The sequence below is a fragment of the Sinocyclocheilus rhinocerous genome, unplaced genomic scaffold (assembly GCF_001515625.1).
Source record: "Sinocyclocheilus rhinocerous isolate Xijiao unplaced genomic scaffold, SAMN03320098_v1.1 scaffold249, whole genome shotgun sequence".
Taxonomy (NCBI): domain Eukaryota; kingdom Metazoa; phylum Chordata; class Actinopteri; order Cypriniformes; family Cyprinidae; genus Sinocyclocheilus; species Sinocyclocheilus rhinocerous.
Window position 1 is genome coordinate 135,383 of NW_015666483.1, and position 21,645 is coordinate 157,027.

The 21,645-nt window shown below is 42.1% G+C and overlaps 1 protein-coding gene across 1 annotated transcript in view; it reads right to left on the minus strand.

Moving 5' to 3' along the window:
- The window catches only part of LOC107732320 (delta-sarcoglycan-like), a 102,655-nt gene that overhangs the window by 75,896 nt on the left and 5,114 nt on the right, over window positions 1-21,645 (minus strand). The window contains exons 2-3 of the mRNA XM_016543603.1: window positions 18,520-18,607; window positions 17,496-17,615 (exon numbers count right to left, since the gene is read on the minus strand). Of these exons, the coding sequence (XP_016399089.1) occupies window positions 17,496-17,586 (91 nt within the window). The 5' untranslated portion in view covers window positions 17,587-17,615; window positions 18,520-18,607. The remainder of the gene's footprint in view (window positions 1-17,495; window positions 17,616-18,519; window positions 18,608-21,645) is intronic.

Sequence of the window (21,645 nt, forward strand, 5' to 3'; positions counted from 1 at the left end):
ATTGCACAACCATCAATTAGGTGGCGATATGCTCTAAGCATGTAAATGACCATTGAACAAAAGAAAGAAACAGCATGGCACGCTTTTTCTTAGCGTCCGTTTCCATAGCGATTCGTCGCTCTGTTGAGAATGTCTTGAGTCTTAATCCGGAACATACTCTGTGTTGAATGAACTTACTCCCGGACGCGTTTTTGGAACCACATACCTCGAGTAAGCAAGGTTTGGGGTTAATCAACCGAGAGTTCAGGGTTTAACAGATGGTAAGTTAACCGTGCTTTCTGGAATACACCCCTGGTTTATTCTATTTATTTTCTATTAGTTACTTACTACTTACTTGAAAAAGCAATCTGATTACATAACTCACATTGCTAAGTTTATATTTTAATTATGTTTTAACAATCACTATTACGATTTCTCCGGCCACGGTGTTTTGAAAACATCCATATAAAACCATTGACCTAAATCTTTGTGAAATCATCCACTTGCAGTTTGCAATGTAGCTGCTGTGCTGTCAGATCCAAGTAGTTAGATGATTCATCTTTCAAAAGTTTATTTGCAAACACTCCATTACACTGTGACTCATTTACAAAACTGCTGATAAATGCTCAGAACAAACATATAATCCTCTGTCAAGGATTGGCCATAAAAATAAATCCGTACTGGCAACTGTATACTGCATCCAGTTTAGACTTTGTCATTGATTTATAATGGGTTTAACAATCAAATTTCTGCTTGCATTATTGTGAACCGTTTGATTAGAAAATTTAACTAATTTAATTAAATTTGACAATCAACATCAGTATTTCAAATGGTTTATTTAGCGTTCCACAATACCCTACACTATGTGTGTAATCTTCCATTTTAATGTCCATTATGTGAGCAACGTGATTGTCAGCATTGCCGGTGTCGGCACGCTGCTCAAGTTTCTGCTGGAGGAATAACCAGAATACACCTTTTTAATCTTATTTTTAATGTGTTTTTTCTTTTTCTTTTCTTTTTCTTTTTGCAGTATGTTTATACAATTAATTTCCGATCTTCTACAATATAATGCTGCAACCTCAAACACACACATTCAACGTTGCACATGAGCTTCGGTGAACAGACCTTCTGTTAGGGAGATAACATCATCTGCAGTAGGGCCATTAGTCATTGCTACAGTGAGCATGAAGTTCTGGACTATGTGAGTATGTGTATTTGGCCAAAAGAACAGCCTCCGGGAGAGAATTTTTTTTTTTACAGAGACGTTTATGTGGATGTGAGTACATGGGTCACATAAAATATTATTTAATTCTTCAATTAGAGCATTTATTTGGCACAAAAGCAATAAGGACATAAATTAATTGAACATAAACAAAACTAGAAAACAAATTTATATTGCTGAGTTGAAAATGGCAATAAACATCATTCAATCATACATTTCACTTAAAAAAGTATATACTTCAATGACAAGAAACATTTATTTAAATGGAGAATAATTTATTCAAATGAACTGTGCAAACAAATTTGACTTTCTAAACGAATCTGACTTTTTACAAACTAAGATATGAAAGACAACTTTTGATTATTGCAACATGGTTCTGAAAATAGTAGAACTACTGTTAACTTTTATCAAGTTTATCACATCATTTGTAATTTGGTCTGAACATTCTGATATGCATGTATGCTAACATAGTTCAATGTAGTTAAATGTACCTCTTTACTCTTTACCCAACTTTACATCGTATCTCTCAAAGAATTTGATTGTTATAAGGCTAAATGATCTCTCAGCTAATACAGTTCCTATGGAAATTTCCAAGAAAATATAATAAAAAAAGATCCATACACATCAAAACCCATTTTAAATATCCTAAAATTGCAATAATGATATTTGGTGTGCTTGTGTGCTCATAATGCCATGAGGTTTAACAAGACATGAAGTGAGACACAGCACCAATATTCTGTGCTCAGTGTGAAAATCTGATTTTACTGACAAGCTGAATTATTTCACTGGTTTCTCAGTCTATATGTGTTGGTCCAGCAGAGTCTTAACCATAATTTGCCTGCTTTTATAGACTCTTTATCATTTGCTTACCATGGTCATCTGATAGAATTCCAATGGTCACTCAGCACAGCAAATTTCACATTCAGCCATGATAAAACAGTGAAATGTGGGGGCCATATTTCCTCTTTAAAGGAATCTCATGTACCACATTTCACAGACTGTTAATCTCTTTCATCCCAACAAATGCGTTGATTAAAGCCCTTAGAGAAGGAGCAAATTGAACAAGCCTATAGATTCAATTTGCAGCTTTAATTACAGGCAAAGTCCTGTTAATTTAATTTTCTTTAAATAATACATAGCAATTTTATTTTGTAATGTTATGCTGTTTTAAATGTTTCAATGAAAATGTCACTGAAAAACAAGACAAATACTGATTATTATTCTTATTTTATTTATTTATTTTGCAAGACACAAAATTAACAAAATACTTAAATAAAAATAAAGTAAACTGAAATACATTACAATAACAAATTTGCTAGAAAACAACTTCCACTGCTGCGAGTATATAATTGAGGAGTGCATGTTAATTACAATTAGGGCAAAGATTCTGAGTGCTAATATCATTATCCTGTGGACTGCTGCTAACTGTGAAAGTACTGGTGAGAGGAAGCACTACAAGCACAATATGACACATTCAGCAAATTCCCTGTCACAGCTTGTTTAGATTATAACAGTGAAGCACTGTTATGTCTCATCTCAGGTTCTCAATGTCACTTATGTTTTCCAGTCATTCTCCAGTAGGACTCTGGGATAAGGAACTGGGGTAAATGTCAGTGGTTTCAAGTCTGACAGATCATGCTGGTAAAATGTTTTGCAGTCTGTGCTTTGTTTGATTAAATGTATTCCTGTACTAAAGTGATACAGTGCCTGAAGATCCAAAAATGAATTACTTATCATTGCTGGCAGGTGAAAGCTACAGTAAAAGGCAAGTAAGGATGAACTAAGAGTGAACGTTGTAGAAAGCTCAATGTTGCAGAATTCCCAACATTTACAAGTTCTACACATTCATTTCTTGTGTTAAAAATTTTGGTTGATTAACACATTACTAATCAATTCCACAAATTTCCCTTAAAATCAGTTTGGAAAATCTTTAAAAAAGACGTCAGCAGATTTCTGGCTGTGAATACAGTTTAAACAGACACTTTATTCCTACTTTGATGCCATATTATTTCTCTGCTCTGGTTAAATTTGCATTTGTTTATGAGTCTCAACCTTAATATTTATTTACACCCTCACAAACCATAAAATAAAAGATTATATGAAAAATTGGAATAAACAAATGGCTACATAAGGCCATTATTTAAAACCATCTAACATTTTAATGTAATATTGCCTAATTACTAAAACATTATGAGACTCAAAGCTGGACATAGCATCTCTTGGGAGTGACTTTGGTACCCAGGCAAATTGATTTCCCCGTTCACATCTGATTGTTAAAATTAATGAAGAATAACATTCAGCTCAGACTAATATAATGCTCCAGGGGAAACATCAGTGCAAATGCTGTATTACTGTTTTAGATATAAATAACTCTCTCATATTGGTCTCCGTGTAAATTATTGCAGCCTTTCATTAGTACATTCAAATGCTTGGCATTTAAGTGTTCTGGGTTAGGTGAAAGTTTCCTGAATTTTGTCTAATTTAAAAGCAAGCAAGCAAGCGATAAATAAATAAATAAACAAACAAACAAACATACACTGTCTCAGTAAAATAGTCAAGTTCTTTCCAGTTCCATGTTTGCGCTCATACTGAAATAAAGCAGCGAGCCTGAGCAGATGTTACAGGGTTTGTCGTAATTTGCTCTTATTGCTGTTCCTGTGGAGCTGAACAAAATGCAAACTGAATTTCGCAGCTCCCCCACCCCTTGTGAGACATTTTGAATTCCCTTCCTTGCTCTGTATTCTTTTATATCGGAGCTGACACTGATACTATGGCAGGCTCTCATCAGATAAAGCACTGCTTATCTTAAAAGAGTTGCAAAATACTATAATCGAATGTCTCCAGCTGGGAATGATTCTCCTCTGCAATACAAGTGCATGAAAGAAAAATGAGTGAATGAAAATAAAAGTTTTTCAGTGAGAGTTTTTTTTTATGTCCTGAAAGATTTTAAGGTTGGAAATATTTTAAGAATGTTTTATGTAAAATAAAAAATAAAGCCTCCAATTAGAAGCAAAAGGACTACATAGCATAGCAGAACCTTTTTAAGTTTCACAAAGGAACTTTACAGCAACAGAATGTCTGTCTATCAATCTATCTATCTATCTATCTATCTATCTATCTATCTATCTATCTCTCTCTCTCTCTCTGTCTCACTCTCTCTCTCTCTCTCTCTCTCTCTATCTCTCTCTCTCGCCAATCAAATGATATATTATTTTATAAGACTTACTGACTCATGAGGGTCTCCAGTCCTCTATATGATGGTTGGACCACGTGACTTTGATTTTCTGGATGAAAATTCAGTTTTAAAATACGAATAAGCAGTAATGCAGTTTTGTTAAAATATTTGCTTTCTAAGAAATAACAAAAAAACTATGCAAAACATTTGATTAAATCTCTTTTTATTTTATGATTTTTATTCATTACGATATGAGGGTGGTAGTATCAACTATGCCCTAAAAGTATTAACATGTAATTAAAATCTGAAATAATAGGTTTATTGAAGTCACTGTATGAAACACGTTCTTAAAGGATTTGCTCAACAGAAAGAATGCAAGAACAAATATTAGAGGAATATTGGTCCTTAAAAATCTTGCTTGGACTGACAAGCGTTCTGAGTAATAAAGTTACATTCCAAGTTGATCAGATGTGTTTTGATGGCAGCTGAAGTTGTGTTTACCCTAGACTCACTCTCAGCTGTCATGACATTAAAGCGTAGTCCTATTACATGACAGAAGCTCTCAGGATTGATTCTACGCTACAGACTCGTAAAAGAAGAGCATTTATTTGGCATTTATCTAAGCATTAGAGTAACAAGATTTGCCTGACCTTAAAACTTGCACATCGTCACTGTTTGGTCCACCAAATGCCTTCACAATAATTCAGATGCCTGGCATCATTCCAGTAACACTTGAGATAAAATCCGAAAAAGAAACATCCGATTCTAAATACCCCTGTTTTCACTGCACTCCGTGCTGAGCTAGAGTGGATGTAAGGTAATGAACTGTGGCTTAGGGAAAATCATCGGGGGGAAAAAATGGATCTACACAGGCTTGAGTAATCACTTTAAAAAAAGTTTAGTGCTATCCCTGAGACACAGCGCCGTGATCAAATACAGCACAAATCAACCTTGAAAAATAAATATTCTCTTCACTTAAAAAAAAAAAAACATAAATATATATTCTCACCATCTGGGGTTTAATGTTGGAAATCACTGCCAAGTGCTTCTTGTTCCCTATCTGTCGGTCACTACGAGTTATGTCGTGATGACATTAGGGGTCTAACTTGGGAGCCCAATCATCTCTGAGTTTAAGAGAAAACGCAAATGAGAATTGGCTAGTGGATTTTGCATACTGAGCCACTCTCCGTGCACACAGGTATATAAGGCGACAGTGTGCATCCACTCATTAGGTTTTTGCTTCGGAGTCGAGTAGTTGATGTTTTATACTCACTACAAAGCCATTCATCTTTGTGTTCGGAAGGCTGTTCCTGGTCGGTGTTATGGTGCGTTACAGCGGTGTCCCTGTCAGCAGCGATTCCCCTGGCTAAAAGAGCAAGTTTCCTCTAAAAGAGCAAATCATAGACAATTTGCGTCTTTTTCAAGATGCCATTTCGTCCATGTCCTGCTTGATGCGTCATTTTCTGTCCTCTGTCGACGGCCACGATCACTGTCTTCAGTGTCTGGCCCTCCAACATGCTGAAGCGGCGCTCGTGGATGAGTCATGCGTCTATTGTGGGCGTATGACCATGGCATCACTGCGATTGCGTCTCTCTCTCCTCAAGGGCAGTGGAGCAGACCCCTCTGTTACTACCTGCCCTGGTTTCTCTGCTACGAGCAGACGACCGCCGGTTAGTACTCTGGGAGATTTGAGGGTTACAGTGAGAGCTTCTCCGCTGGGCTGCGCCCCACGGACCGCTCACTCCTCCCACAGCGCATGTCCTGTGCGGCTGCCGAGTGGTTCTGCTTGGCCGTCTCACGGCGGTCCCAGAGTGTCATTCGGTGGGCCACCAGAGGATCATATGTCGATCACAGCATCGGGGGATGGGCTATCTGTTTCTGAGGATGAAGGTTCGGCTGGGCTGCCCCCCTCGGGTGTTGTCGCCACTGCCGATTTGGACCCAGAGCTGTCGGCAATGCTTGCCTGGGCAGCCTGAGCGCTCATGGCTGGATGATTGGTTCAACCGCATTCTGCTCCGGTTCCTTTCTTCCCAGAGGTGCATGAAGAGGTGACGAAGTCATGGACGGCCCCTTTTACGGCCAGAAGCTGCTCGTCTCCCTCTTCCGTCCTCACTACCCTCGATGGCGGGGCAGCCAGGGGGTACGTAGACATTCCCCAGGTGGAGAGAGCGAGTGCGGTGCACCTGTGCCCAGAAAACGCCGCCACTTGGAGGAATCGCCCGTGTCTCCCCTCCAAAGCCTGTAAGCTGTCGGCGGCTCTCGCTGCCAAAGCTTACGGTGCTGCGGGCCAAGCTGCCTCTGCCCTGCATGCCATGGCGATCCTGCAAGTACACCAAGCCAAGGCACTTAAACAAATGCACGAGGGTAGCACCGACCCGAGGTTGATGCAGGAGCTGCGCACGGTGACTGACTTTGCCCTCCGGGCGACGAAAGTCACGGGTCCCTCGGGAAGGCGATGTCCACTCTGGTGGTCCAGAAGCGCCATCTCTGGCTCAACCTGGCCAAGATGAGAGACATTGACAAAGTACGCTTTCTTGATGCTCCCATCTCCCAGGCTGGCCTGTTCGGCGACACTGTCGAGGACTTTGCCCAGCAGTTCTCGGCAGTACAAAAGCAGACTGAGGCCATTCAACACATCTTGCCCCGACGTGATCCTCCAGCTGCCACGTTCCATCACGGGTGTCTCAGCCTGCTTGTCACCGTGGGCACCCTCCTGCATCCTCCACTCCGGCTCCGGACCCGCACTGAGACACCATCGAGGCCAGTGCATCAAGCCCAAGCGGCAACCTTCCGGTCTCTCTCTTGAAACCAACACGGAAGTGACATAAACTGCAATTCATCGACTGGCCGCTAAATACTGGCTCCAAAAGGGAGTCAATCCCATAGAATGCCCATCTTTACAGCAGAAAAATAAATGTTTACAGCCTCGCATAAAAAGTGGCTTTGGTCTATATAGCTAATTTTGTCCTTCATGACAACTGTGAGGCGGTGAATTTTTTTTTTTATAACTCATCCGTTTAAATTATATTAAGCCTTAAAATTCTGCATAATTAAGGGCGTGGCCACTTGAGTGACAGGTGGATTGCCGCTGCTGTCACCACTGTGGAGCTAGGTGGGCGTGGTTTCAGCATCCATCTCCACCCACGCCCCACCTCTTTGCCCATTTTTGATTATTCGAGAGTGATGCGCGGTGACGCGCTGCCAAGGTGGCGACGGCCCACTCCGCCCAATTTAGGCTTCAAAAATGCACTTCAGAAACCTACGGGTGACGTCACGGACCTACGTCCATGTTTTTTTACAGTGTATGCTCGAGCCCACACAGGAGAGCGGCGCCTCCCGTGTTGCACCCGGCCACTAAGTCCTCCAAGAAGACAACGAAGCGGCCCTGACACGGGCAACCCGGAGATGTTGGAGACTGCTCTTCAGGAGGTGGCGAGGACAGTGCCGCTCTTTCCCCCTAGAGGAGGGCCGGGCGGAGAATCTTTTGTTTCCTATTCTTTCTGTTCCGCCATTGAGCCAGCGGTAACCACAACACACCGCTTCCTCACTCTCACCCACGACAGCCCCTATTGCCAGTGGCCAAGAGATCGCGGTTCGGAGACGCAACGCCTCTCCACGCGTCTCTGGCCAGTCCCTCTGGGGACACGGGGAGTTTTGCTGTGATGACTCAGAACGCGATGCCTTCTGGGCCACCCAACTCCCCATCACTGCACAGCTCCCCATCACTGCACTACTGCGGGTACATCGACTGTCCCTTTGGTGCCACTCGCACGGAGTTTGGTGCCTGCTGGCTCATTCGGACGGTTCAACTCGGCTACGCTATCCAGTTCGCCAGGCAACCTCCCAAGTTCTGGCATTCTGGCATATGGCGTTCTCGAGACTTTGGTGGCAGTCCGAGATGCCTCTGTCTGACGCGAGGAGATGCAATCAAGCCGGTCCCTCCAGCCGAGATGAGGAAGGGGTTTTACAGCCATTACTTCATCGTACCCAAGAAAAGCGGTGGCTTTCGACATATCTTGGATCTGCGAGTCTTGAATCGAGCCTTTCACAAGCTCCCGTTCAAGATGTTGACGCAGAAACGTATTATCAAATGCGTTCAAGCCCAGGATTGGTTTGCAGCTATCGACCTGAATGACGAGTACTTTCATGTCTCGATCCTTCTCCTCGTCACAGACTGTTCCTATGGTTTGCGTTCGAGTGTCAGGCATGGCAGTACAAGGTCCTCCCCTTCAGGCTCTCCCTGTCCCCCGTGTCTTCACGAAAGTCACAGAGGGTGCCCTTGCCCCACTATAGGAAGTGGGCATCAGGATCCTCAACTATCTCGATGACTGGTTCATCATGGCCCGGTCGCGAGATGAGTTGTGCGAACACGGGGACCTGCTGCTTCAGCACCTCTGTCAGTTGGGGCTTCAGGTCAACCGAGAGAAAAGCAAGCTCTCCCCTGTGCAGAGAATCTCTCGGTATGGAGTTAGACTCGGTGAGTATGACGGCACGTCTCACTAACGAACATGCCCAGTTGGTGCTGAACTGCCTGAGTTCCTTCAGAGGCAGAACAGTGGTCCCACTGAAATTGAGGCTCCTGGGGCATATGGCATCCGCAGTCACGCCGCTCGGATTGCTTCATATGAGACCACTTCAGCACTGGTTACACTCCCGAGTCCCGAGATGGGCATGGCGCCATGGTACACATCGTGTCCCCATCACACCGATGTGTCGCCGCCTATTCAGCCCCTGGTTGGGCCTTGTTTTTCTATGGGCCGGGGTGCCCTTAGAACAAGTGTCCCGGCATGTTGTTGTCACGACAGACGGGTTCCTGGACAGGACCTCGACTGCTTTGGCACATCAACTGTCTGGAGTTGCTGGTAGTGCATCTAGCCTTGCGGCAGTTCCCGCCGCCGCTGCGGGACAAAAACATGTTGGTACGCACGGACAACACTGCGGCTGTTTCGTACATCAACCGACAGGGCAGTCTACGATCACGCCCCATGTCCCAACTCGCCTGCCATCTCCTCCTCTGGAGTCAGACGTGGCTTAAGTCGCTGCGTGCCGTCCACATTCCAGAGGAGCTCAATCGTGTGGCCAACGCGCTCTCACGACAGCTCACTTTCCCTGGAGAATAGCGACTCCATCCCCAGACAGTCCAACTAATTTGGAGTCGAATCGGAGAAGCTCAGGTGGACAAGTTTGCTTCCCACGAGTCCTCCCACTGCCAGTTGTACTATTCTCTGTCCCAGGCCCCCCTGGGCACGGATGCACTGGCACACAGATGGCCCCGGGCTCTACGCAAGTATGAGTTTCCCCCAGTGAGCCTGCTCGCACAGACACTGTGCAAGGTCAGGGAGGATGAGAAACAGGTCCTGTTGGTTGCGCCTTACTGACCCACCCGGACCTGGTTTTCGGAACTCATGCTCCTTGTGACCGCACCTCCCTGGCGCATCCCCTTGAGGAAGGACCTTCTTTCTCAGGGGCTGGACACTAGGGTTGGGAATCGAAAATCGATTCCGATTCCAGAATCGGATACTTAAAGTCAGGAATCGAATACTTGTTGTCAAATAAAAATTTCGATTCCGCCTATCAATTCCTTTGCAGTTTTTTTCTTCATCTGTGAGGACCGGACCTAGCGATCTGCCATGACCTTGCTTTCTAATCTAAGCACTGCAAAGTGTGGCTAAATTTGCGATCAGAAGCCAAAAAAGCTAAGTATAATATCTGTGATAGCTAAACATGTTGTAAGAGAGGTGTCACCACCAACATGACAAATCACTTTAATTTAATAGATCATTAAAGATCGCAAACACGATTCAAACACCAACGTGATTCTATTTCTAAATTACAATGATTCGTCTGTTTCATTCCTCAGCCTTTGACTTGTGCGATCAATGTTGTGATCACTTGGTTCGTCCGTGCAAGGTACGATCACACCAGTGTGTTTTGAACATTTAAATCTGCTTTCGCACTGCCGTTGACCTAAAGAGAGCAACTGTCTGTCATGAATGAAACAATAATGATACACAGTATCATTATTTCTGAGTTACAAACATTCAAATCACAGAAGTAATGGGATAAAAGCTTATAATTCAGATATAAACTGTGTGTGCGATGTGTATGGTTGCGACTAAAATAGAGTAAATCACCTTTTGAAAGTAATTTGACACTTCAAATTAAGATTTAGCGATTACACTGTTACAACAGTAGGTGGCGAAAAGGGGCTGTTAAAATTTATTTGTCTTTGAATCATACAAGAGATTCATTCAAGAACGCTGATTCATCCAGTAATGAAACAAGTACATCTTGAGTGAGTCATTTAATCATTAATTCATAAATTACATGTGATTTTGTTTAGTTGTCTAATGTTTTTTCTTCAGAATCATGAGAGAACCACAACTTCCATTGGGGAAAAAACAAGAAAAAAAAAGCTACATTTATTCAGAATCATGCAGTTCTATTTTGCACACAAACAGCTCTTAAAGAGTCCAGTTTTTATGTAGCCTGTTGATTTTTGTTCATGTTATTGAGCTCCAATAAATGGTTTGCAAAAAAGAGATTTATTTAATCACATTAGAATCGAAACTGGGAATCGAAAAGAATCGGAATCGAAAAGCAGATTTGGAATCGGAATTGATAAAATTCAAACGATACCCAACCCTACTGGGCACCATATGGCACCGTGTGGCTTCTTAGACGGGACGCGGCAGACACTCAGGCTAGAGCTCCCTCTACAAGGCAGGCCTATGCTTTGAAGTGGACTGTTCACAAATTGGTGTTCTTCTCACTGAGAAGACCCCCGGAGATGCTCGATTAGAGTCGTGCTTTCTTTCCTGCAAGAAAGATTGAAGTGTAGGCTGTCACCCTCCACCTTGAAAGTGTATGTTGCTGCTATTGCAGCAGATCACGATGCAGTGGACGGCCGGTCCCTGGGGAAGCATGACCTGATCGTTAGGTTTATGAGGGGTGCCAGAAGGTTGAACCCTCCTAGGACACCCCTGATAGCCTCCTGGAATCTCTCTGTTGTCCTGGCTGGACTTCAGAGTGGTCCCTTTGAGCCTCTGGATTCAGTTGAGCTGAAGTTCCTGTCTCTTAAGACAGCTCTCCTGATCGCGCTCACTTCCATCAAGAGGGTCGGGGGCCTCCAAGCATTTTCGGTAAGTTAATTATTCCTTACATTTTTAATTCCTTACATTTATATAGCACTTTTCTGGGCACTCAAAGCGCTTTACATAGAAGGAGAGAATCTCCTCAACCACCACCAGTGTGCAGCATCCACCTGGATGATGCAGTGGCAGCCATATTGCGCCAGAACGCCCACCACACACCAGCTTATTGGTGGAGAGGAGACAGAGTGAAGAAGCCAATCAGCAGATATGGGGATGGTTAGGAGGCCATGATGGTCAGAGGCCAATGGGTGAATTTGGCCAGGATGCCGGGGTTACACCCCTACTCTTTTTCGAAGGACATTCTGGGATTTTTAATGACCACAGAGAGTCAGGACCTCGGTTTAACATCTCATCCGAAAGACAGTGCTTTTTGTCAGTTTAGTGTCCCCGTCACTACACTAGGGTGTTAGGACCCACACAGACCACAGGGTGAGCACCCCCTGCTGGCCTCGCTAACACACTAACTCACTAAGTGAAGAGTGCCTTGTGTTCGGGCCGGCCTGCTCTTACGTTGTCCTGAGACCCCGGCCTGGATACGTGCCCAAGGTTCCCACCACTCCTTTCTGAGATCAGGTGGTGAACCACTGTCCCTGGAGGAGGCAGATCCGCCTTGGCATTGCTGTGTCCCGTAAGAGCGTTACACATACAGGTGCATCTCAATAAATTAGAATGTCATGGAAAAGAATTTATTGAGATGCACCTGTATATGTGGACCGCACCCAGAGCTTCAGAAGATCTGAGCAGCTCATTGTCTGCTTTGGAGGTCAGCAGAGAGGGAAGGCTGTCTCCAAGCAGAGGTTGGCCCTCTGGATAGTGGATGTCATCGCCTTGGCATACAAATCCCAAGGTGAGCCGTGCCCCATGGGGATGAAAGCCCACTCCACTCGGAGTGTTGCCTCCTCCTGTGCGCTGGCACACGGCGCCTCTCTGGCAGACATCTGTCAAGCTGCGGACTGGGTGACACCTAACACCTTCGCGAGCTTTTACAACCTTCGTGTAGAGCTGTTTCTTGTTTCTTCCTGTGTGTTGGGTAACAGGTAATTGGCAGAAATAATTGACTTGGTGTCACGCTTGCTGCGCCATTCCCCCTCACAAGGGGATGTGAGTGGCTTTCTTCTCCCAGTAGAGTTCCCCGGTTGGCGAATCCTGGTTGAGCATCCTCCAGCACCCCCGGCAGTCAGTCTTGGTGGAGCAGTCAGACGCCAGGCCCAGTACTGGTGTTAGCATGCCCGGAGTCCTGGTCAGTTCCTGTACTGGGCTAGGTGTCCATATGGCTTGATTCCCTATGGGTAATCCCATATGTGTATTCTTCCATGGTAAGGTTTCCCTCGGTAAACCCGTGTCTTCCCTTGACAGACCCACGCAAAGTTTGCAGCTTCAGCTGTTGTGGTGTTCATGCACATTGTTTCTAGATTATTGTGTAGAGTGATCAGATGGATTTTAAATAATTGTTAAAAGCTTCATTGGCCAAAAAATTAACTTTTCACAAAAAGCAAAAAAACAAAAACAAAACAAATTTCACAGTTTTTTTTGATCCTGACACAAAATGACCAGCTAACATTAATTGACTAATCATATCAGCGGCACATGTGAAAATGTGAATGAGTACTAGTCAGGTAAAATCACTATCATACTAATTAGATTGTAGGAGCAGACTGAGTGCTATAAAAGGAGGGAAGAAGCGCTTCCAATCATTGCGTTCTTGTTAGCAATGGTTAACTCCAAAGAAACATCATCGATTTGCAACAAAATGGCCTCACATGCAAGGAAATTGCTACAAATAATATTGCACCTGAAAGAACCATTTACCGGATCATCAAGAACTTCAAGGAGAGAGGTTCGACTGCAGTGAAGAAGTCTTCAGGACGTCCCAGAGTGTCCAGCAAGCACCAGGACCGTCTCCTCCTGAGGAGTCAGCTATGGAATCGTGTCACCACCAGTGCAGAGCTTGCTCAGGAATGGCAGCAGTTTGGTGTGAAAGCATCTGCACGCACAGTGAAGCTAAGACTTTTGGACAATGGCCTGGTGTCAAGAAGGGCAGCAAAGAAGCCATTTCTCTCCAAGAAAAACGTCAAAGACAGACTGAAATTCTGCTAGAAGTACAAGGATTGGACAGCAGAAGACTGGTGCAAAGTTATTTTCTCTGATGAAGCTCCCTTCCAGCTGTTTGGGACATCTGGAAAATCGATTGTTCCGAGAAGAAAAGGTGTACGCTACCATGAGTCCTGTGTTGTGCCAACAGTGAAGAATCGATCATCCATCAGTCAGGATTTGGCCCAGAAGCTAATATCCAGCATGCTAGAGCGAATTGCAGAGGTAATGAAGAACAAGGGTCAACACTGTCCAGTAAATATTGACTCATATAATTTTAGCCAATAAAAGCCTTTAGAACTTATGAAATGATTATCATTGGTTTTCAGTATACCATAGAAACATATGGACAAATAATCTACAAATACTGAAGCAGCAAACTTTGCAAAATACAAAATGTATGTCACTGCCAAAACTTTTGGCCATAACTGTAGGATGTGGTCTCCGTAGTGACCTTTTCCTTAAGGCTCGCTTCCCCATAGTTCTGCCAGGCTGAAAGAACAAATAGGAAAGATTTGAAGCAATGTTTCACTGAAGGTTGAAATCCCTTCCAAAAAAGGTTTTGTGGACAGAACAGCAGCATGGCCTTCTCCAGCAGCGATGTACTCACCCTTTGGTCTCCTTTGGTACCAAGGTCAGTGAATTTGCGCTGGGGCTTTGGGAAGGTTACGACCTTAGCGTAGCTTTGTCTTGACATGCTACGGCTTGTCAACAATTGCAGCGCCACAGGGTTGTGACGGTGTTCAGGTTGTGGCGTTTTCCATAGAACCCTAATGTCGTCACGACATAACTCGTAGTGACCAACAGATAGGGAACATCTCAGTTACATACCCCAACGTAACCCTTGTTCCCTGATGGAGGGAATGGAGACGTTATGTCCCCATGTCACAACCTTGAACGATTCGCTGTTGCCGGGACACGTTCTCAGCTCCTCAGCATAAAACCTAATGAGTGGATGCATGCTGTCGCCTTTTATACCCGTGTGCACGGGGAGTGGCTCAGCATGCAAAATCCACTAGCCAATTCTCATTGGCGTTTTTTCTTAAACTCAGAGATGATTGGGCTCCCAAGTTAGACCCCTAATGTCGTCATGACATAAAGTCTCTGTTCCCTCCATCAGGGAACTATGGTTATGTACGTAACAGAGACGTTTTCTTGCCAAATGTGACCAGAAACTGAGGGGCCTTTTGGTTGTGCCAACATTCTTTTAACATTCTAATAGGGTTTGTGGACAATTAAGGAACATGTATATTTTAAATACAATAGGCCTCATTCATGAAACTTGCATAAATATATGAGTAAATTCTGAGTAATTTGCACGCAAAACAGACCTTCCCGAAAACTCTCCTCCAGATTCACAAACTCTTCGTAAACGTCCGATTTGATAGTTAAACATGTGTATGTTAATGAATTCCAATAATTCGTAATAGGGTGCTCGTGCACGCTCATTCACAACTAGCATAATCCCCGCCTATAAATGACAGCTACGCAAATTGCGTGTCCAGGAACTCAGTGGAATATTCTGGTCTACTTTCTCAGGTTTGGCTCCAGTATATTGCATAAATGCAAAAAAGACTAGGCCATATGCCTAACAATAAATATTCAATAATGTGTGTGACCACCAAAAAGTTTTTAGCCAGCTGAAAAAATATCAGGCGCTCTTCTTAAAATTACCAGCTGGTGGTGCTTGAGAACGCTTTAGTTGCTATGGTATGGAATATTAATGGCGGCAGCGTATTAGCCTATTAGTATCTAATTTTTAAGAATTTTACTAAATATAATAAAGCAGTAACCAGTAATATTGACTTCTCCATCGTTGTAGGCAGTCGTTGTACAAGTAGGATGGTTCCCTTTCAAGGGAACTTCGAACTGCATCCTCTAGGGGTCGCTATGGGGAACGCCTCGTCGTGACCCGTGTCTTAAGCATACATTGAAAAAACACCAACAACACGTTGGCCGGCGACAGCCCATGACGTCTTTACCGGTGCGACTATTAGTATAAATAGGCGCCGGGAGAACATGTCATTCTCTTCTTCGTCTTCACTGACTGTTTTGTTTGAAGCGTTCATTTGAACGTTGTAAGAGCGATCTCTATCCTATTATTATGGCGAGCACTAGCACTTTAGAGGATGTGTGCATCCGTGTCGTCACTATTTGACACCTGATGACACACACGATCTCTGCGTTTTGTGTTTGGGCGAGGAGCACGCACGCGACGTCCTTGAGGGGGCGATTTGCGTGCATTGTGAGCGTTTCCCATAGCGACCCCTAGAGGATGCAGTTCGAAGTTCCCTTGAAAGGGAACGTCTCAGGTTACTTATGTAACCATGGTTCCCTGAGTAGGGAACGAGACACTGCGTCCTCTAAGCTTCCTGCCATGCTTCGAGCGCAAGCTTCAGACGAAGAAGTGAATGACATGTTCTCCTGGCGCCTATTTATACTAATAGTCGCACCGGTAGTCATGTCATGGGCTGTCGCCGGCCAATGTGTTGTTGGTGTTTTTTCAATGTATGCTTCAGACACGGGTCACGACGAGGCGTTCCCCATAGCGACCCCTAGAGGACGCAGTGTCTCTTTCCCTACTCAGGGAACCATGGTTACATAAGTAACCTGAGACGTTAGGTATTTGTCCCGACTCCCGCCCCTCCTCTATTTACGGCTGGGTAAATAGTGACAGTGACGAGCGCTGCATTTTACAATTATAAAAAATAAAAATTTTTAAAAAATTAAAAATTCAAAAATTCAAATTCAAAAAGAGGGCAAGCGCAAATGAACTTGTAATTATTATGGCAGTGCATCAAAATTCAATGTCATCAGTTTGCCAAAAAGAACACAGAAAGTTTTACGCACCATTTACACGTGGAGCAGGTGTACATTTCTTTCGTATCAACAAACATTTTGAAAATACGAACATTTTCATGAATTCTAAAGTTTACGTCAGAACGGCTTTACGAACGATTTACACAAAAATTCGTTCTGCTTGTGTTTCACAAATTAGGCCCAATATGTTACTAAAACAACAACAACAACAACAACAATAATAATAATAATAATGATCATGATCATAATAATAATAATAATAATAATAATAATAATAATGTTCTTTTGAAATATTTTATATTGTCACTGTACTAAAGCCAACACTGTTAAAACAATATCTGGGAAATGTTTACTTTCTACTAACAATACAGCAATAGAATACAAATCGACTGAATACATTTTTCATTTAAAACAACAATAGCACATTAGCACCATAGCACAGTAAATGTGTCAAAATAAATTATTACTTTAAACATTGAATTAATATCTTAAGTTAACAGGTTAAATTTGACAGCGCTATCATGTTTGCATGTTGTAAAATATTTTATCCCCCACAAACCTCCTTGTTGCCCCAGTTTGAAAACCTGTATCATAGACAATATTATGAAATATTCCATGTTTCAATGAGTTAGTACGTTATAGTCCAGTAAGCTTCTGCTCTGATAGATGTAATTACACGATGATGGAGTCAAAAAGCATTGTTTTCCATTGATGGTCATTTAAAAGTAGCTGTTTAGTATTCTGATGAAAATATTTTTGCAACCAACATATAAATTACAAATATTTCATTACATTTTAGTAGATGCTTTAATTACACTGCTCTGTCAGTTACACAATTTGCACAATATCTCACGTCAGTCTGTGCTTAAAAGCAGCCCTGTGAGGATCATAAGCAAAAATAAATAAATAAGTAAATAAATAAATAAAATACATAAGATTTCAGGCTACTTTCTCTTTGTAGACTGTGCCAAATAACTCTTTGGGAACAGGGCTAAGGCTTTGTGTGAGCATAAAAAATGCCCTCAAATGTGTTATAATTTAATTGTTCACTCACCCATAACTCGTAATCTCTCTGCACCAACTACCACCTCATGGTCGTCAGCAGAGAAGAGCAGCTTTCCTGCACTTGATTTTACCTCCAGCATTTTGCCTCTTGCATGAACTCCATGGGAACCTGCCAAATATATATATATATATTTAAACATTTCATTTCAGTGTGCAGTCTAAAAACCAGTGTAATTATACTGTACATTTAAGTACTGAGTAATATTAATTAACTATATGTACTTACTATATGGTTAGGGTTAGGATAATGGTTTGGCTTAGGGTTACTTGCATGTAACTATGCATAATTAATTGTTATTGTAACATTAAGTACATGTAATATGTGTAGCAAGGACACCTTAAACTAATAGTGTTACCGCCTATTGGTCTAATCTGACACATACAAGCTTGTAATGTCTAATAACTTTTTTTCTGACCAGCTTGTACACAAAACACTTTTGAATTCAGCTAATGAAACACATGCTTGTTCTTACGCTTTAATTTTGTTTTGTATACAGATGTTCTAACAGCGTAATTCAAGTGAAAGTCACTTAGCTAGTCCATTTAAGGCAAAATTACTTTCATTAAAATACAGACTTCCTAGTACGTTATTAACCAGGACTTAATAGTACATGCATCCATGCACATGCAATTACTGCGCTGTAATGAAGTCTCTAGTCACAGTTATAAAGGTTACATCATGAGAGAGATGAGACTAACAACCTGACTATCAACACTTGAACTCTGTATAAATATTCATTTTACTATCTGTCCTATAAAGTCTAACATTAGCTGCCTGGATTAATTTTCCTTCCGTGAGCGGACCGGCCCATTGTTGCCTCTTGAGATCAGTGAATATTTAATTTCATGCTATCTATGCTAATATAAACGCCCACAGATGGGGCGAGAAATCTTCATTCCAATTTATAGTCTGCGAAATTGTGGTGAGCAAGACAATTGTAATTATCACAAAGAGGTTGCATGAGAGTTTTAAATGATTCTTACCCTAAGAGTGTTTGTATTTGTGTGCTTACCTGCAATGAGTTGAGATACTAATTGCTTCTTCTCATTGAGGATGTTGACAGACACATTCTTAGATGACTGCAGGAACAATGGGCTTCCCTGGCATGAAAAAGAGGAGAATGAATGAATGAATTAATTAATTAATTAATACTTTTTTTTCAATGCAGAATAATATTAATAATAATAATAATAATACACTAATTTCTTAGATTTTGTCTTGTAGGAATAGAATTAGGTCTTGTAAGACATTACATTGATTTTTAGAGATTTATCTTGAATATAAGTGTATTTTGTGTTATTGCAATTACTTGTTTTTCTACCAGTGCCACAAGACAAAACACACACAATCAAGATACAGTCTCTGAAACAAGTTTTTATTATTGTATGTAGTCTTTCTTATCAGTTGAATTTATCTTGTGTTATGGGCTTTTATATATTTTAACTGGAAAACAAAGATAGTCACTAAAAATTATTTTGTAGTGTTATACACATGAGCCTCTGAGTTTTTAGAGGAAAGCAAGTGCACAAAATGGTAAGCATTTGTGAAGTCTCCCCTCGGGCACAGTACTATGCAAACACTTGGTAAAGATTTTGCTCTATGCTTAGGGACCGATCATAAATGAACACAGCATGCATGTCTGGGTTGATTTTGAGTGTTGGGCAGATGGTCTTCCCTAAGAATCATGCTTTTAAAAACAGCAACATTCAAGCCAGCCATCTGCATACAGCTGAAAATAGTCAACAAAAACAATGAAACTGCTTAATTAAGTCTTTCATAGTAACAGTTAGGCACGATACAGATATCTGTCATAATCATTACAACAATAATTCATGCTCCAGTTAACTCTTTAATAAAAAGTAGTATTGTCACGTTGTGCTACTGTGAGGAGCACGGAGACGAAGGAGTGAGGAGACGAGGAGTGGAATTCAAACATGTAGATTTTAATAACATCCAGGGAACAAGGAAAATGGCGGGCTTGAGAATGCCACGGCCGGCGGGCTGTCTGCTGACAGCAAAACACAAAACACAGAATAGAGTCTGACAACTATTGTATTGCATATTAAAAGCTAGAGGTATGTCTATAATGTAAATTATGTATTGTCGTTTATAAGTGTAAAATGCTTCCTTTGTAGATGCTCTATAATGTTGTGAGAACATCTGGTTTTCTGAAGAAAAAAGGCCAGAAACAGAAAAAAAAGTCTATTGAGTTGTGTGTGAGGCTAATTACATTTACATTTAGAAATTTAGTAGACGCTTTTATCCAAAGCGACTTACAAATGAGGACAATGGAAGCAATCAAAATCAACAAAAGAGCAATGATATGCAAGTGCTATAACAAGTCTCAGTTATCTTAATGCAGTACACGTAGCAAGGTTTTTTTTTTAAATCTTATAATAAATAAAAAGAAAACAGATAGAATAGAAAAAGAATAAAGAAAGCTAGTGTTAGTGTCAATATCTGCTGCTACTGTGAACGAGCAAGGAGCGAAGGAGCAAGGAGACGTGGGGAAATTCGTGAAGAAAGTCTTTATTCATCCAAAGGAAGGCACACGTAGCACAGGGTATTGACGAACAATACCGGGCAAAGGAACTCAGGGAAGACAAGACTTAAGTTCACAACATAAAGCGGAACTCAATGAGACAGAGCTGAATCAAATGAACGCACTAGGAACAGGAACATAACCCAAAATGGGCACAGAGAAACACGGAGGAAAACAAGGACATGGAGCATGTGGGGGAGGAAAACAAACACAAAACAGTCAATGGGCGTGACAGTTAGAGGCCTTTTTTTGCTTTTGTTAATTGTATAATAAATAAAAAGAAAACAAATAGATAGAATACAAAAAGATTAGAGAAGCAAGTGTTAGTTATTTTTTTTATAAAGAAAACAAGCAGTTAGTAAATAAATAGAGTGCAAGTCTAAAAGGGGCAAGTTTTTTTTTTTAGACGATTATTGAAAATGGCTAAGGACTCAGTTGCTCGGAGTGAGTTAGGCAGGTCATTCCACCAGGAGGGAACATTTAATTTAAAAGTCAGTGAAAGTGATTTTGTGCCTCTTTGGGATGACACAATAAAGTGACATTCACTTGCAGAACGCAAGCTTTTAGAGGGCACATAAGTCTGAAGTAATGAATTTAGGTAAAGGGGTGCAGAGCCAGTGGTGGTTTTGTAGGCAAACATTAATGCCTTGAATTTTATGCGAGCAGCTATTGGTAGACAGTGCAAATCGATAAACAGAGGTGTGACGTGCATTCTTTTTGGCTTGTTAAAAATTAATCTTACTGTGTTCTCGCGTTCTGGATTAATTGTAAATATTTGATAGAACTGGCTGGAAGACCTGCCAAGAGAGCATTGCAATAGTCCAGCCTGGACAGAACAAGAGCTTGAACAAGGAGTTGTGAAGTATGTTCCGAAAGAAAGGTTCTGATCTTCTTGATGTTGAATAAAGCAAACCTGCAGGACCGGGCATGATGGTCCTTCATCCAGCAAGAAATGTCTGTTAGACAAGCTGAGATGCGAGCGTGCTATCGTCGATCATCAGGATGGAATGAGAGGTAGAGTTGAGTGTCAACAGTATAGCAGTGATATGAAAAGCCATGTTTCTGAATGACAGAACCGATGCCATGTAGACAGAGAAGAGAAGTGGTCCAAGAATTAAGCCCTGAGGCACCCCAGTAGTTAGATGTTGTGACTTGGACACCTCACCTCTCCAAGATATCTTGAAGGACCTATCTGAGAGATAAGACTTAAACCACTGGAGTGTGGTTCCTGAGATGCCCTTTGCCAATAGTGTTGACAGCAGGATCGGGTGGCTAACCGTGTCAAAAGCAGCGGACAGATCCAGCAAGATAAATAAAAGATTTGGAATCCGCTCTTGCCAGTCTTAGGGCTTCAACAACTGAGAGCAAAGCGGGCATGCGATAGTTAGACGAATTGTTAATTTTGTTATGAGTATGAGTATGTCCTTTTAGCAGTGGAGACATTAGCAGAGAAGGAAGAGAGGAGTGACTGATACACATTAAGGTCAGTAGTATTTTTTGATTTTCGCCACACCCTTTCAGCAGCCCTGAGCTTAGAACGATGCTCGCGGAGAACATCAGACAGCCAAGGGGCAGAAGGGGTGGTACGGCCTGGCC